Consider the following 14,646-nt stretch of genomic DNA (forward strand, 5'->3'; position numbering starts at 1 on the left):
TCGTTTCACCTCACTGGCTACATCCCTGGCCCAGAGGCTCATTTTCCTGTGCTGTGATTACCTGTGGCGCAGGTAAATTCGTTCAGGATCGTGGGGTGGCGCCGTTATGTGTGAGTATCTGCGATTCCTTCCGCAACCGAGAGAAGGAAAAACTCCGATACCTGCCTACACTTGCTGCTGCATGGACAACACCCGTGGAACCCATTATTTAATCGTTTTACAGTGTTTCCGATACATGAAACACTACATCTAGAGGAGTTTACGCTTTTGGATATAATTAAGAAATTATATCGGAGGTTATAGATGGAATATCAAATGGACGACTAGTTAAATCCTGGAGTTTCACCTGAAGCTTGCAAGAATTCCTCGAGGAATCCAACACAGGACTGGAAGTTTATCAAGGGTGTGATACAGGAAGTAGGCTACCTTTAATTCATCATGGTAAGTGCACTTAAAAAACTTGAAATTACTTATTAAAATTGTTATTTAGGGTTAGTCAATTAAGAGCTGCAGCTGGCTCTTAATGTTGAGTTAATAATAGAAAAGCTGCCGCTGGCTCTAAATCTTGTTCACAAAGTTGTGATTGTTCGATATAGGCATGGCTACTAGGCTACTACACAACATAGAAGTTGCATTTTAATTGTCGAGTAAACAAATGATTATTTATGAAGATTCATTTGGCTTGAAGACATTTACGCCATTATTTTTCCTGTCAGAGCTAGTGAATCCCAACTCACGAGTATGGCCTAAAGAAATAGTCCAGGAACAACTTTTGAAAAACATTTAGGATATTAACTTAGGTGGAAAATGTTTTGCCTGTCAGGGGATCATAAATAACTGAACTTAAGAGTAATTTGAGTTCAAAATCAATTCAAGCCTGAGAATAAAACATTTGTGGAATTTTATTTTTCTATTCGGATGTTGGTAGGGAGCTCACATATTCTCAGATTTACTGTTTTTGACTTATGAAAGGAGGAGATACTCTTGTTATATTTATCACATATTTTAATTGTCACACTTAGTCACCTGACTAAGCTTTTGCCTAAAATGTATTGCTTGGGGATTAGAAGAAACATGACTTGTGTCACGTTTCTTTGTTTTGTTGTAGACTTGGACTATATGCCTGACTTAAAGGGATAGTTTACCCAAAAATGAAAATTCTGTCATCATTTACTCACCCTCAAGTTGTTCCAAACCTGTAGGCTATGAGTTTCTTTGTTCTGTCGAACATAAAATAAGATATTTTAAAGAATGTTGGTAACCAAACAGTTGACGGTAGCCATTGACTTCCATAGAATTTTATAGAATAGTTAATTTTTGGGAGAACTATCCCATAACAATGCTTGTGAATCTAATCTATACAGGAGCTCAGTAGTAGTTTTGTTTTTGTCGTAGTCCAGTCTTGTCAAAGTGTCAGAGGCTTTAACATTTAACGTCTTATGAAAGCACTCATAACAGAAAGTATTTTATAAATGTCATTTCCTCCTATGTGCATGGTTACCACTGGCTCTCAGTTAATCAGTATATTCTTACATTTATTAACTCTTTAATTAACTTGTCAACTTATTAATTCTGCTGAACACCAGCCCGTCTGTCTAATGCAGTGCCGGCAAATGTTTAAAGTTGTAAGATGCATCTAAAGCTTTATTTACCCAACAGTAGGCTATGTCAGCATTTGATCCCAGGTGAACAGAGATGTTTGAATAAATAAACTGTTCTCTCTCGCACAGGGGAGCAAAGAGAAATATCACTGGCAGACCCAGAATGTGAAGGTCAGTGGTGTGGACGACATGGTCCTCCTCTCCAAGATCAGCGAAGAAGCCATCACAGATAACCTCAAGAAAAGATACATGGATGACTACATTTTTGTATCCTTATGTCTATAATGTACAAGAATTATTTGGTTATTTGGTTTGGCATACTTGCATATACACTACCTTTCTAAAGTTTTTTTGGTGAAAGAAATAAATGTTTTTATTCAGCAGTGATGCATCACATTGATAAAGTAACAATAAAGACATGAATAATGTTACAAAAGATTTCTATTATAAATAAATTCTGTTATTTTGAACTTTATATTCATCAAATAATAATTTGTTTCCACAAAAAATATTAATCATCACCTTTTTTCAACTTTGATAATAATTAGAAATGTTACACCAAATCAGCATATTAGAATGATTTTTGAAGACTCAGAAAATTCAGCTTTGCAATCAAAGAATAATATATGTACAAATATTTTAAAACATAAAACTGTTATTTTAAATTGTAATAATACTTTACAATATTTTACTGTATTTTTGATCAAATAAATGCAGCCTTATTAGTATAATACTTTATTTAGGGAGTCGGGTATATCATATCTGAATATTACAGAGATTTGGGGTGGGCTCAATTGTCTTACACCAAAAAGTCAACACTTAGCAACCATGCAGAACACCCTAGCAACCGCATAGCAACACCCTGGCGAGTTTTGCATTGGCAAGCACCACTTATATTTTCCTCTGAAAATTTGAATATCAGTGTCATATATACTATTATCGATACTGTTATAGTTTTTATGAATATTTTGAATTACTATTATAGTTTTTATTAATATTTTGAAAGTTTCATTTTAATTTTATTTTTAGTAATTTAGTTGTGTGTTTGTCATTTTTATAAGTTTTAGGTTTTTTTTAAATGTCTATATTCGTATTTCTGTTTTTGTTATTTTAGTTCATTTTTTTCAAGACATCTCTCATTTTCATTTAGTTTAACAAATGAAAATGAGAGATGTCTTGAAAAAAATGAAAATACAATATTAGTTTTTTTTTTTTGCATTTTATTTCAGTTAACATTTATTTTATTTCAAGCAACAAAAATGTTTTTTTTTTAATGGTTTTAGTTTTTGCTTTGGTTAACTTTAATAGCCCTAGTAAATATCTGGTTAGTTATTGTTCTTGAATTTAGGCTTATGTCAATACTGCTTCTAGTGATTCTGTGATCGACAGGTGATCATCTTTTTTTTCAACCTACCAGCTTTTGTTTTTGCCATAACCACAACTCCTCAGACATACATTGGTCCTGTGCTGATATCAGTGAACCCCTTTAAACAGCTGCCATATTTCACCGACCGTGAGATTGAACTGTATCAGGGAGCCGTAAGTACAGCACACCTAAATACATGAATATGAAATGGAATCAAAGTTCATTTGAATAATCATTCCTGCAGGATAAGACATTTAAACATGGCCAGACGGAGCAGAGCAATGCCATAGCATGTCCAGTCTTGCCCATTGTGCTTCCAGAGACTGCCTACGGATCTGTATTTGTTAACATCTTCCCCTGGGTGGCTAAATCATAGAAAGCACATATGCAAATCAGAAGGTGTTAACGGTTACGGAATAATGTCACTACCTCAATTTCATGCAAATGTGACTTTTAATTTTCCAAGACAGCTGTATTAAACTGCACATGTATTCTTTTTCTCAGGCACAGTATGAGAATCCCCCCCACATCTACGCTCTCGCCGACAATGTGTACCGCAACATGATGATTGACTCAGAGAACCAGTGTGTCATTATCAGGTCAGGGATCAAGGATCTGACGCCCTCACCATGAGGCGCATTTTAAGTATTTGTGTGGCATCAAATGTTTGCATTATACGTGATCTAAATGTGTCTGTGATACAGTGGAGAGAGTGGAGCAGGAAAGACAGTGGCAGCCAAGTACATTATGAGCTACATCTCGAAAGTCTCAGGAGGTGGGCCTAAAGTTCAGGTGAGTTTATCATCTGCTAGATCGGGGTTTCCCAAACTGGGAGGAGCCTCAGGGGGTTTGATGAAAAGCTGATAATTCATTAAATATGATAAAATATATATTAAATAAAATTATTATTATAATAATTTTTACAAAAAAAAAATTATAAAAAAAAAAAAAAAAAAACTTGCTAAAAGATTAAGTGTTTTATTTGTTGACTTGCATGTCATGTCACCATTTAACGACATCAGAGAACCATGAACATGTAAATGTGTTGCTAAATAAACCTAAAACCTCAGGGAGGTACTTCATGTAAGTATTTTAGGTCAAACAGGTGTGGCTGACAAAAAAGTTTGTGAATCTCTGGGCTAGATGGCCATTTGCTTAAAAAGAGCCAGATTGAACTCAACCCAAAATCCATGTGAACTCATGGGTGTGGTTGTTTCTTTTGTTAATATTTCCCACCTTTTGTGCTCATTCTATGTGAAATGTTGCACCCTTGAAATCACCCAGACTGTTATCTGAGATCAGAAACAGTGATCTCTTTGTTCCTCTGTGACTCTGAACAGATCGATACCAGGTCTGATTAAGTATATGGAACGAATCTGAAACTATAAAATAATAATTTAAACTATTTTTCATAGTTTTAAAAAAAATGAACAGAGTTTAGTGTATATCATACATTGCATACTTTAACTGTCTGTGACGTCATGTGGTTTCCTCTTTTCTCGTTTAGCATGTTAAAGACATCATTCTCCAGTCTAACCCTCTCCTGGAGGCATTTGGGAATGCCAAAACCGTCCGCAACAACAACTCCAGTCGCTTTGTAAGTCTTGCTGCAATGATTAGTCTCTCTCTCTCTCTCTCTCTCTCTCTCTCTCTCTCTCTCTCTCTCTCTCTCTCTCTCTCTCTCTCTCTCTCTCTCTCTCTCTCTCTCTCTCTCTCTCTCTCTCTCTCTCTCTCTCTCTATATATATATCAGTATATATGTATATATATATACACACACACGTGCATGTACTGTATATACGTGTGTGTGTAAGTGTGTGTATATATATATACATATATAATTTTGTGTATATATTGTGTATCATTTATATACAGTAAAATATAAATCTAATTTTAAAAGAAATATATGTACTAATAATACATATATAATACAGATTAATAATTATTTTCAATTATATTGAATATATTTAATTATATGCAAATTATAAAACAATATTGATTATTTTAATAAAATATATTTTTTTAAATATTATTTTAAAAATCTATTTAGAAGGAGCATATTAGCCTCTCTGCTGTTCAGTCTCTTGAATCGGTGTGTTGTCTAGTTTTAAGAATGTCATTTGGAGCATGCTGGTTCTCAACATGTCATAGCTTGTTTGCAGGAGTGCAGTTTGTGTGTGTGTGTAGACCGTGGCGTTGTAGTTCAGTAGGCTTTACTGTTCATTCCCTTTTCTGCAGTGGTACTGTATGTCATCACTCGTAATATGTAATAATGTCAGTGCACAAGCTTTGAGTTCACTGCATGATGTGTTTATTTCATACCTCAGGGAAAATACTTTGAAATACAATTCAGCCGAGGAGGAGAACCTGATGGTGGGAAGATTTCCAACTTCCTCCTGGAAAAATCCAGAGTAGTGTCTCAAAACCATGGGGAAAGGAATTTCCATATATACTACCAGGTAAAGCTGTGAACTCATTGAAACAAGAAAAGGTCATTGCAGGGAATGATGTGTAATGCAAGTTGGCAAATTGTTGTGTGTCATGTTTGGACAGTATGATTTCAAGGCCATTATTGTGGATTGTATTGTGTGTCATACTAGTAGCTTATGCTACTTAATCAGGGCGTATTGAAGATTAGTTTTTAAATTGCATAAAAGTCTTGTATGTTGTTGACACCACTGGTTTATTTCCAATGTTTCCATGTCAGCTCTTGCAAGGAGCCACCAAGGAGCAGAGAGAGAATTTAGGCGTCACAACCCCTGATTACTACTTCTACTTAAACCAGTCCAGCACCTACACCGTGGATGAAGTCAATGACAAGAAGGAGTTTGAAGACACAATGGTGGGTGTAAAGCATTGTATCCTAATACAAACCATCTGGTTGTGTTCCTGCCATTCAATATAAACAATCTCATAATGATAAATGATAAATATTACATTTTTTAGGCTGCCATGTCTGTGGTCGGCCTGTCTGTGGATGCACAGGATACTGTGCTGCAGATTGTGGCGGCAATCCTCCATCTTGGAAACATCACTTTTAGAGAGGAGGGCAACTATGCTGTGGTGGAGAGTGAAGACTGTGAGTTTATGCTTGCATTTATTCATTTTGCTGGTCTTTGTATCTGATTCCATTTAGTACAAAACAAGAAATAATTTAAATAATTCACTTTCACTCTGCTGCAGTCCTGGCATTCCCGTCGTACCTTTTGGGAATCAATCAGGATGGTCTAAAGAGCAAACTGACCAGTCGCATCATGGACAGCAAGTGGGGTGGCAAGACGGAGACTATTTCGGTCACCTTAAACACGGAGCAGGCCTCATTCACTCGGGACGCCCTGTCTAAAGCACTGTATTCTAGGCTCTTTGACTACTTGGTTGATGTAAGTCAATCTGCTAGATTCAGATTACCAAATCGTTTTGTGTTTTTACGTATGGTATATACTACTGTTCAAAAGTTTGGGGTTAGTACGATTTTTTTTTGTTGTTGTTGAAAGAAATTAATCATTTAATTACATTTTAAAATATATGAAAATAGAAAAGAGGTTTTTTTTTATTAGTGTATTATTTCTCAGTATTACTGTTTTACTGTGTGTTTGATCAAATAAATGCAGCCTTAGTAAGTGTAAAAGACTTCTTTAAAATATTATACTGACCCCAAACTTTTCGGTAGTGTGTATGTCTCAAAAAGCAAAAGAAAATTCACTTGAATTAGTTTCTGCTTTCATTTGCAGGTCATAAACAAGGCAATGCAGAAAGACCGTGAGGATTTAAACATTGGAGTTCTGGACATCTATGGCTTTGAAATCTTTCAGGTGAATTTAGTTGTATTTTCTAAATGCATCTCTTCTTCTTTTCTTTTTCACTCACATTAATTTAAAATAACCTCATGCCTTTTCCTCTCCAGAAAAATGGGTTTGAACAATTCTGCATTAACTTTGTGAATGAAAAACTGCAGCAGATTTTTATTGAGCTCACACTAAAAGCGGAGCAGGTGAGAATAATGATTTTTAATAAGCCAATACTAAAAGGCCTCTATGGAAGTGTTTGCTGATGTTTTCCGCTATCTCTTTTGCAGGAAGAGTATGTGCAGGAGGGAATCAAATGGACTCCCATTGAGTACTTTAACAACAAAGTCGTATGTGATTTAATCGAGTCCAAAGTGGTGAGTTTACACTTTCAGGGTTTTCTGCATCAAATTGGTTGTAATGCATAACAACACCCATTCGACTAATGGCATCTAATGGGCACTTTAATAACCCAGAATCCTATTGGCATCATGAGCATCTTGGATGATGTGTGTGCCACCATGCATGCAAAAGGAGAAGGTGCAGACCAGACTCTGCTGCAAAAACTGCAGTCACAAATTGGCACCCATGAGCATTTCAACAGCTGGAACAAAGGTTTCATTGTGCACCACTATGCAGGCAAGGTAAGAGACACTTTTTTAAATGTTCAAATAGAGCTCTATAAATTGCTAAATATCTATTTAGCAAACATCTTTAGTGAAATAAAGTTTCAAACTCAGGAATAAATGGAAAACATAATCAGGCTGTATAAAATGCATCTTTTTGATGGTTGGAAGTAGTGTGGTTTAGTGGCCTTTTCGGGTCCTAAGATATGTACCCGACCAGAATTGACCCCAATCACTTCTTATCCTATCCCGACAGGCAAAATTAATTTTTTAAAAAGACAAACCCGACCCGAGACAGACCCAATAAAATGAGATCAGCCAAGACCCGATGGCAATATGTAGATTTAAAAGTATGCCCATCTTTCTACCGTATTTGTAGATGAAATTCATAAGTTGATAAGCCAAGTTGCTTCAAGCCAATTTTTTGTGTGTCGAAAATGTCTGAAAATGTTTTCTTTTCACAAATATTTTTGTTTGAGGAAAAACACAAAACTATACAGTTATGGTTTAATTATAGTTCATTAGATTTAGTTGATTAGTGTGGCATCAGCTGCATTTAGATGGTTTTCTGTTATCAATATCTGCCAACGGTACATCATTTTTCCACTTGGGTGAGCAATTCCAAGTAGATAAAATGCTCACAAACATTGTTGCACTTCAAATGACAAGGAAATTTATATTAAAGTTAATATTAATATACAAATCCCCTCAATTACTCTCTCGAATGGAGGGTTTAGTTATATGCACATAGAAAGTAGGCTTATTCTCGGGTCCATTAGGTAAAGAATTTATTTAAGATTACTCATGACTGGCAATACCAAACCGGTGTCCGAGGGACTCTCGGGTCAGACAGACCTCGGGTTTTTCGGATAGGGAAGTGGACTCATGTAGAACTCTAGTATGGCTACTGTGGATGCAGTGTGTGCATCTCATAGCTTCGACTTTTTACTAATTAAACGTACTGATTGAATCTCTTATTTCAAATTTGTTTGTCTTGATGGTTTCCATAAAACAGCAATAATTTATCAAATTATTCTTTGGCCCAGCACATAACAGAGGACAAGCAGTTTGGAGAATGGATGGATTGAAATATAACTGAATATAGATGTGTTTTAGAGATTGCTTCCAGCAAGTAGTCACACTGATATTGATTCTCTTCTTGGTGAGAGTAATAAGAGCCCTTATTTCCAGGTGTCTTATGATGTGAGCGGCTTCTGTGAGAGGAACAGGGATGTGCTGTTCAATGACATCATCGAGCTCATGCAGAGCAGTGAGTTGTAAGTGGTTATTTGGCTTTTTTTAGCCCGTGTCAGCTGAAGCTTTTTAAAAGCCCCTAATGCACTCATGCACTGATGCAGAATATCTGCAGTTCAGCTTTAATTCTTTAATGAAATAAGAAGTCACATTAATAAATCATAAAATCAATATGGTGTAGCATTTTTATGGAGGATGATGAGTTCATTTTGTGAGAGATATTCTGTGGTGTATTACTTCACTAGAGTCAGCTCTGGTTATGTCTTCCATGTGCTTGTAAAAAAGATGTTTGAAATGGTTAATCCCTTTTCTGGTCATCTCCATAGCGCCTTCATCAAAGATCTGTTCCCAGAGAACCTTGAGGCTGAGAAAAGGGGCCGTCCCACCACTGCAGGTTCAAAGATTAAGGTGAAATAACTGATTTACGAAATAAAGAAATTCCTACGATTTGATTTTAAACCATGTATTATGTTTCAGTTCCTAACAAAGTTACTGGCCAACCATACATGCAATTTGCATCTGGCGAGTGTTTTGGGGCCTGTGTATACTTAGTTTTGTGCTATATATGAATGTAATATTATACTCGTACATTTTTGTCTGATTTTCTCTCTTCTCCCGTTACAGAAACAAGCAAATAATCTTGTCCAGACGTTAATGAAATGCACCCCTCACTATATTCGATGCATCAAGCCCAACGAGACAAAAAAGGCTCGCGACTGGGAGGAAAGTCGCGTCAAACACCAGGTGGAATATCTTGGACTGCGAGAGAACATCCGTGTGCGCAGGGCCGGCTACGCCTTCCGACGTGTCTTCAAGAAATTCCTGCATAGGTAAAATCCCCACTTAATAATTCCTATTAAGATGCCGAATGCTGTATATGGGGATTTTGATAAGTTGCACTTATAAAATGTAATGTATTATAATTAACTGTTCTATTATGTTCAGATATGCAATCTTGACCAAAGAAACATGGCCCCAGTGGCGTGGAGATGAGAAACAGGGTGTCCTACACCTTTTAAAATCTGTCAACATGGACTCTGACCAGTACCAGCTGGGCAAGACAAAAATCTTCATCAAGGCCCCAGAATCTGTATGTATTATACCACGGTCACACTAGAATTTGAGCACTTGAAATTTCTATGGACACTGCATTAGTTGCAAAATGACATCGCACTTGGTGGCACATTTAAAAAAAAATCATAAATGTGCTCCACTTTACTGCAATCCTGCAAATTAAAATGTTCATTCTTTTAATTCAGCTAAAATGTCACTCTGTTGCATATCAATCGTCTATTGGTCACACGTCTTCACGTGATACCAATTTACAGGGTTACAGTTCAACAAACTTGAAATTCGGAACAGCGAAATGCAAAACTACTTCGCTCGAGCGTGCGTTTCCTGTCTCCCACATTTGCATGCGTATGAATGCAAGTCAGTGGCACGAAAAGTGTAGTGTGACCACCCGTTTAGTTTGTAACTTGAAGGTATTAATGTGAACATATGATTTGATGTGATGTTTTCTGAAATGTTTCATTAAATGAACATTTGAGGCCATGTTATCTTCCTGTGTTGCCATTGTTACAAATTTTTTACAGAGGTCGGTCTGTTCATTTTCGTCATGGACAAATTGAATTACTTCTCAGTTTGGCTCCTTAAATGCATTCCTCTGGCGTTGTGCAAAAGATTAAATGTAATTCAGTCATATTAGGTCAATATTCTTCAGCTGTTGTTCAAATGGCTTCTTGTGTGGCTATTTTTCCAAAACATTGTTTATATAGAATAGACTCTGTATGTTCACACACACACACACACACACTTCTCAAAGTTATTTTGGTCATTTCGTGGTTGTCTTTGCATTTTGTTGATATTCTGAAATCACAGTGATGACTATAAAAAATAAGTATGACATGTCGATCTACAGTTGTTCCTGCTGGAGGAAATGAGGGAAAGAAAATACAACGGATATGCTCGAGTAATCCAACAAGCCTGGCGCAAACACATCGCTGTGCGCAAGTATGTCCGCATGCGAGAGGAAGGTGAGCGCAAACTCAGATTCTTCACTTTAATACCTGCATAATAATAATTTAGGCATTTTTTTATATATAAAGACGACTAAGTTTGTGTCCGGATCTCATTGTTCCTCTAACAATCAATAGGCCTTGGGAATACAATCAGATGAAACTGATGTTAAATCACATTGCTTCTTTACCGATTCCAGCCTCTGACCTCCTGTTGAACAAGAAGGAGAGACGAAAGAACAGTCTGAACCGTAATTTCATGGGAGACTACATCGGCACGGACAACCACCCGGAGATTCGACAGTTCGTGGGACGCAGGGAGAGGATTGACTTTGCTGACGTGGTGGTCAAATTCGACCGCAGATTTAAGGTATGACTCAAAGTCCCATTTAACACACTGAAACTCATGGATCACTTCCTCGGTAACTGTCAAAAAATATTTTGTGCTAGTTTACTGAAGCTGCTCAGCAACAGATGTTTTGTTCTGCGCATTGTAGTTCATCTGACATGTTTCATGTGATCACATACTCACATGCTGTTTCAACACCCACAGACTGTCAAGCGTGACCTCGTTCTCACCCCTAAGTTCCTCTATCTGATTGGACGCGAGAAGGTGAAACAGGGTCCTGAGAAAGGCCAGATCCGGGAGGTCTTGAAGAGGAAGATTGAGGTGGAGAAGATCCAGTCTGTCTCTCTTAGGTACTTTATCATGCAATATGCTTGATAACCTTTTGGACTTGAGTCTTCTCCCTACATTACAGCTTCAATATGCCTAATAAATCATACAATTACAGCAGAATGAAAAAGTTGAATTGCATGATGATGATGATGGGTGGATCTCTTTCCTCAGCACACTACAGGATGACCTCTTCATACTGCACGAGGATCAATATGACAGTGTGCTGCAGTCTGTCTTTAAAACGGAGTTCCTCAGTCTGCTGTACAAGCGTTACGAGGAAAAAACACGGAAAAAGTTGCCGCTCAAGTTCAACAACCTGTGAGCAATGTTTCCCTAACTGTGAAATTTACCATGTGCTGTATTACATCATACTCAGAAAAACTATCATATGTTCATATGTTGGTCTTGTAATCCTAACATTCAACATATTTCTCACTCAGACTTGAATTTAAGGTGAAGAAAGGGGGATGGGGTCCGTTTGCATCTGCTGGCTCTCGACAGATCCAGTTTCAGATGGGTCAGGGGGACGATGCAGTTCTGAAGCCCAGCAGCAAGGCATTGACTGTCAGTATTGGCCCCGGTCTGCCTAAAAACGCAAGTGAGTCTGTGTTGAAATTCCGTATTTTAGTAAAACTAGTTTAGCGGCTTACAGTACCACTCAAAAATGAAAATCTGTCTTCATTTACTCACCCTCAAGTTGTTCCAAACTCGAATGGATTTCTTTCTTCTGCTGAACACAAAAGAAGATATTTTGAAGAATGTTGGTAATCAAACAGTTGATGGGCCCCATAGACTTCCATAAATGATGACAGAATTTTCATTTTTGGGTTTAACCTCATATAGATTGTGTTCCATCCGTTTAGTCATGTTTGCAAAATGTTTTGTAATATCTTTATGGGTCATATAATCACTATCTAGTGGTCTTACACCATTGACAACCATTTTGCAGACCATTTTGAGATTGTAAAGAAATATTGTTTAAAAAAAATTTTATATATATATATATATATATATATATATATTTGGGTTGATATGATTTTGTGATGTTTGTGAAAAAAGTCTCTTATGCTAGTAAAACAGTGATATTGTGAAATATTTTTACAATTTAAAGTAACTGTTTTCTTTTAATATATTTTAAGAATATTTTTGTGGAAACTAATAAAAAATTTGTGTTACATATTTATCAATTCTACAGGACCCACTCGGCGTGACAACCGAAAGAGCAGGCACATGGGGAACCAGAATCACAATGTAGGCCAGAATTCACGTGGTAAGACCACAAATTTGACATATTTCACTAAAATTGCTACTAAACTGTTTTAGAAATGGCTTTAAAATGTTTTAATGGCTTGTAATTTCAGAGGCTCCCAGGTCTGTTGGTCGAGGAAGAGGATCTCAAGGGCAGCCCGCCGTTAGGAACTCTCTGCTCCGTCAGCAGTCCAGTATGGATCAGCCCACCCTTCCCCGACTCCAGGGATCTCGCCGCAGTCAGCTCGAGAGTCAGATCTACACCGATATGGGCTTCATGAAAGTTCCTGATCAAGGCGTGGCAGGGTGAGATGATGGCTCATATGACAGCAGGAAGCTCTAATAAAAGCAATCATCAATATTTTATCCTCCAAGCCATACTAACTGAAGACTTAACAATCTGAAAACCTATTTAACTGGAACTAGTTTTCACAGATCAGTACATGACGGGCAATTATGTACATGACACAATTAAGTTAACAATAGCAATTCAAACACTTTTGGGGGAAATAAATTCTGTTACAGGTTAATTATATATATTTTTTCAATTTTAGTTTAGTTTTGTCAGAGATACCTTAAACTAAAAATGTTTAGATTTTTTTTATTTATCATTTTTAAAAAATATATATATTTCTTTATATTATTTTAGTTAGTTTTGGATTCATAGAAATGTATTTTAGTTTAGTTTCAGGTTTTACTTGGTAGTTTTTTTTTAGTGTTTCTGGTTATTTCAGTTTTTCAAAGAAAATAATCGCTCTTTTCTCTCAGGATGCAACGCAGACGTTCGAAAGAGTACAAGCCTCTCCCAGGGTCAGGGCTACCCAAACCCAAACCCAAACCCCGCATCCTACAATGCAGAGCACTTTACCCTTATGATGCTCAAGACACTGATGAGCTCAGCTTTCAATCAGATGAAATCATAGAACTCATACGTGAAGGTAATCTATTTTTATACCATTTAAAAGTGAACTTTATACTGGGTATATTGGGTAAGTGAATTCTGCACTAACCCAAGATGTGCTGTCTTTCCAGACCCCTCAGGTTGGTGGGTTGGCCGTCTTCGAGGAAAGGAAGGCCAGTTTCCTGGCAACTATGTTGAGAAGATTTAAACTGGCATGCTATTGGACAAAATGTGATTCATCGCAGAAATTAGATCAAGAAGAACAAAGCATCAGCATTAAATCAAAACAGCTTGGTGCCAAGTCATATCCCCAAGTGCATAGATGTTTACTGCAAAAGGTGCCACTCTAACAATGTGTTGTTAATATTCAGTAGGATCCTTCTTTATACCCCGATGAACTTTTATGTGATTAATTTTTTATAGAACGTAATATTAGACATAAATGTAGAAGAAAAACTATAATTGTTTCACTATAGGTTTTTAAATGTGTTGTTGGAGAAATCGATATTTTAATGTACTGTATTTTACTGAAGTTGTATTTTTAAAGATCCAAATGCTACTTTTTTACAGATATTGTACAATTGTATAAAATCAGAAAGCTGTTTTCAGATACTCATAGAACGAAAATAAAATGGAACACTTTTTGTTTAATTTTTCCATTATAAGCATCATGAAAATGGTTTTAAAGGCCTGTGATAGTTTTTTTGACAAACACAATTCTTTTCCCGTTATAAACAAAATTCCTAATGAAGCAGAAAGATGGAGTGGGACATATTAAAGGGTTCATTGCCTTTTTATTTTTGTTATTTTATGTATTTTGCTTTTTAGTTGCATCACATCCGTGAGCCATAATGTGCTACTTGCTAGTCAGTAGCAGGTGTATTTAGAGCGAGCGAGGGACTTATCATTCTTGTAAGCATTTGATTGGACAAAATCTGTTTAGTGCAGGATGAATCCTCAATGATAGATATTTTTGGTTTTCAAAACATTTTCAAAAGTGATTAAAATAATTGTCAACTTTTAAGTAGTACACTAGCCGTTGGTCTTAAAGGTAACACACATGGACTAAAAACTACAAACTCACTCATCTTTCGTAACTCCGCAGAACTACATTTTTCAGCACGTAATGTGACGTCAGCGTCAGGACGTAACTCGAGGAGGCGTACGTA

At 36.6% G+C, this 14,646-nt stretch overlaps 1 protein-coding gene across 1 annotated transcript; it reads left to right on the plus strand.

Moving 5' to 3' along the window:
* Positions 1-25: 25 nt before the first annotated feature.
* On the plus strand, positions 26-14,407 carry myo1eb (myosin IEb). Its single transcript, XM_081389350.1, has 27 exons — positions 26-441; positions 1,731-1,868; positions 3,051-3,140; positions 3,472-3,566; positions 3,672-3,759; positions 4,475-4,564; positions 5,294-5,425; positions 5,674-5,808; positions 5,913-6,045; positions 6,150-6,346; positions 6,698-6,778; positions 6,871-6,957; positions 7,042-7,128; positions 7,228-7,395; positions 8,569-8,654; positions 8,958-9,039; positions 9,256-9,461; positions 9,577-9,721; positions 10,553-10,667; positions 10,850-11,019; positions 11,203-11,348; positions 11,500-11,646; positions 11,769-11,926; positions 12,524-12,598; positions 12,690-12,882; positions 13,345-13,514; positions 13,609-14,407. Exons 1-27 carry the CDS (start codon positions 439-441, stop codon positions 13,683-13,685), a joined length of 3,294 nt encoding a protein of 1,097 aa, XP_081245476.1. The 5' UTR covers positions 26-438; the 3' UTR covers positions 13,686-14,407.
* The last annotated feature ends 239 nt before the right edge of the window (positions 14,408-14,646 follow it).

This window comes from Scardinius erythrophthalmus (assembly GCF_964197995.2).
Source record: "Scardinius erythrophthalmus genome assembly, chromosome: 16".
In the NCBI taxonomy this organism is placed as follows: domain Eukaryota; kingdom Metazoa; phylum Chordata; class Actinopteri; order Cypriniformes; family Leuciscidae; genus Scardinius; species Scardinius erythrophthalmus.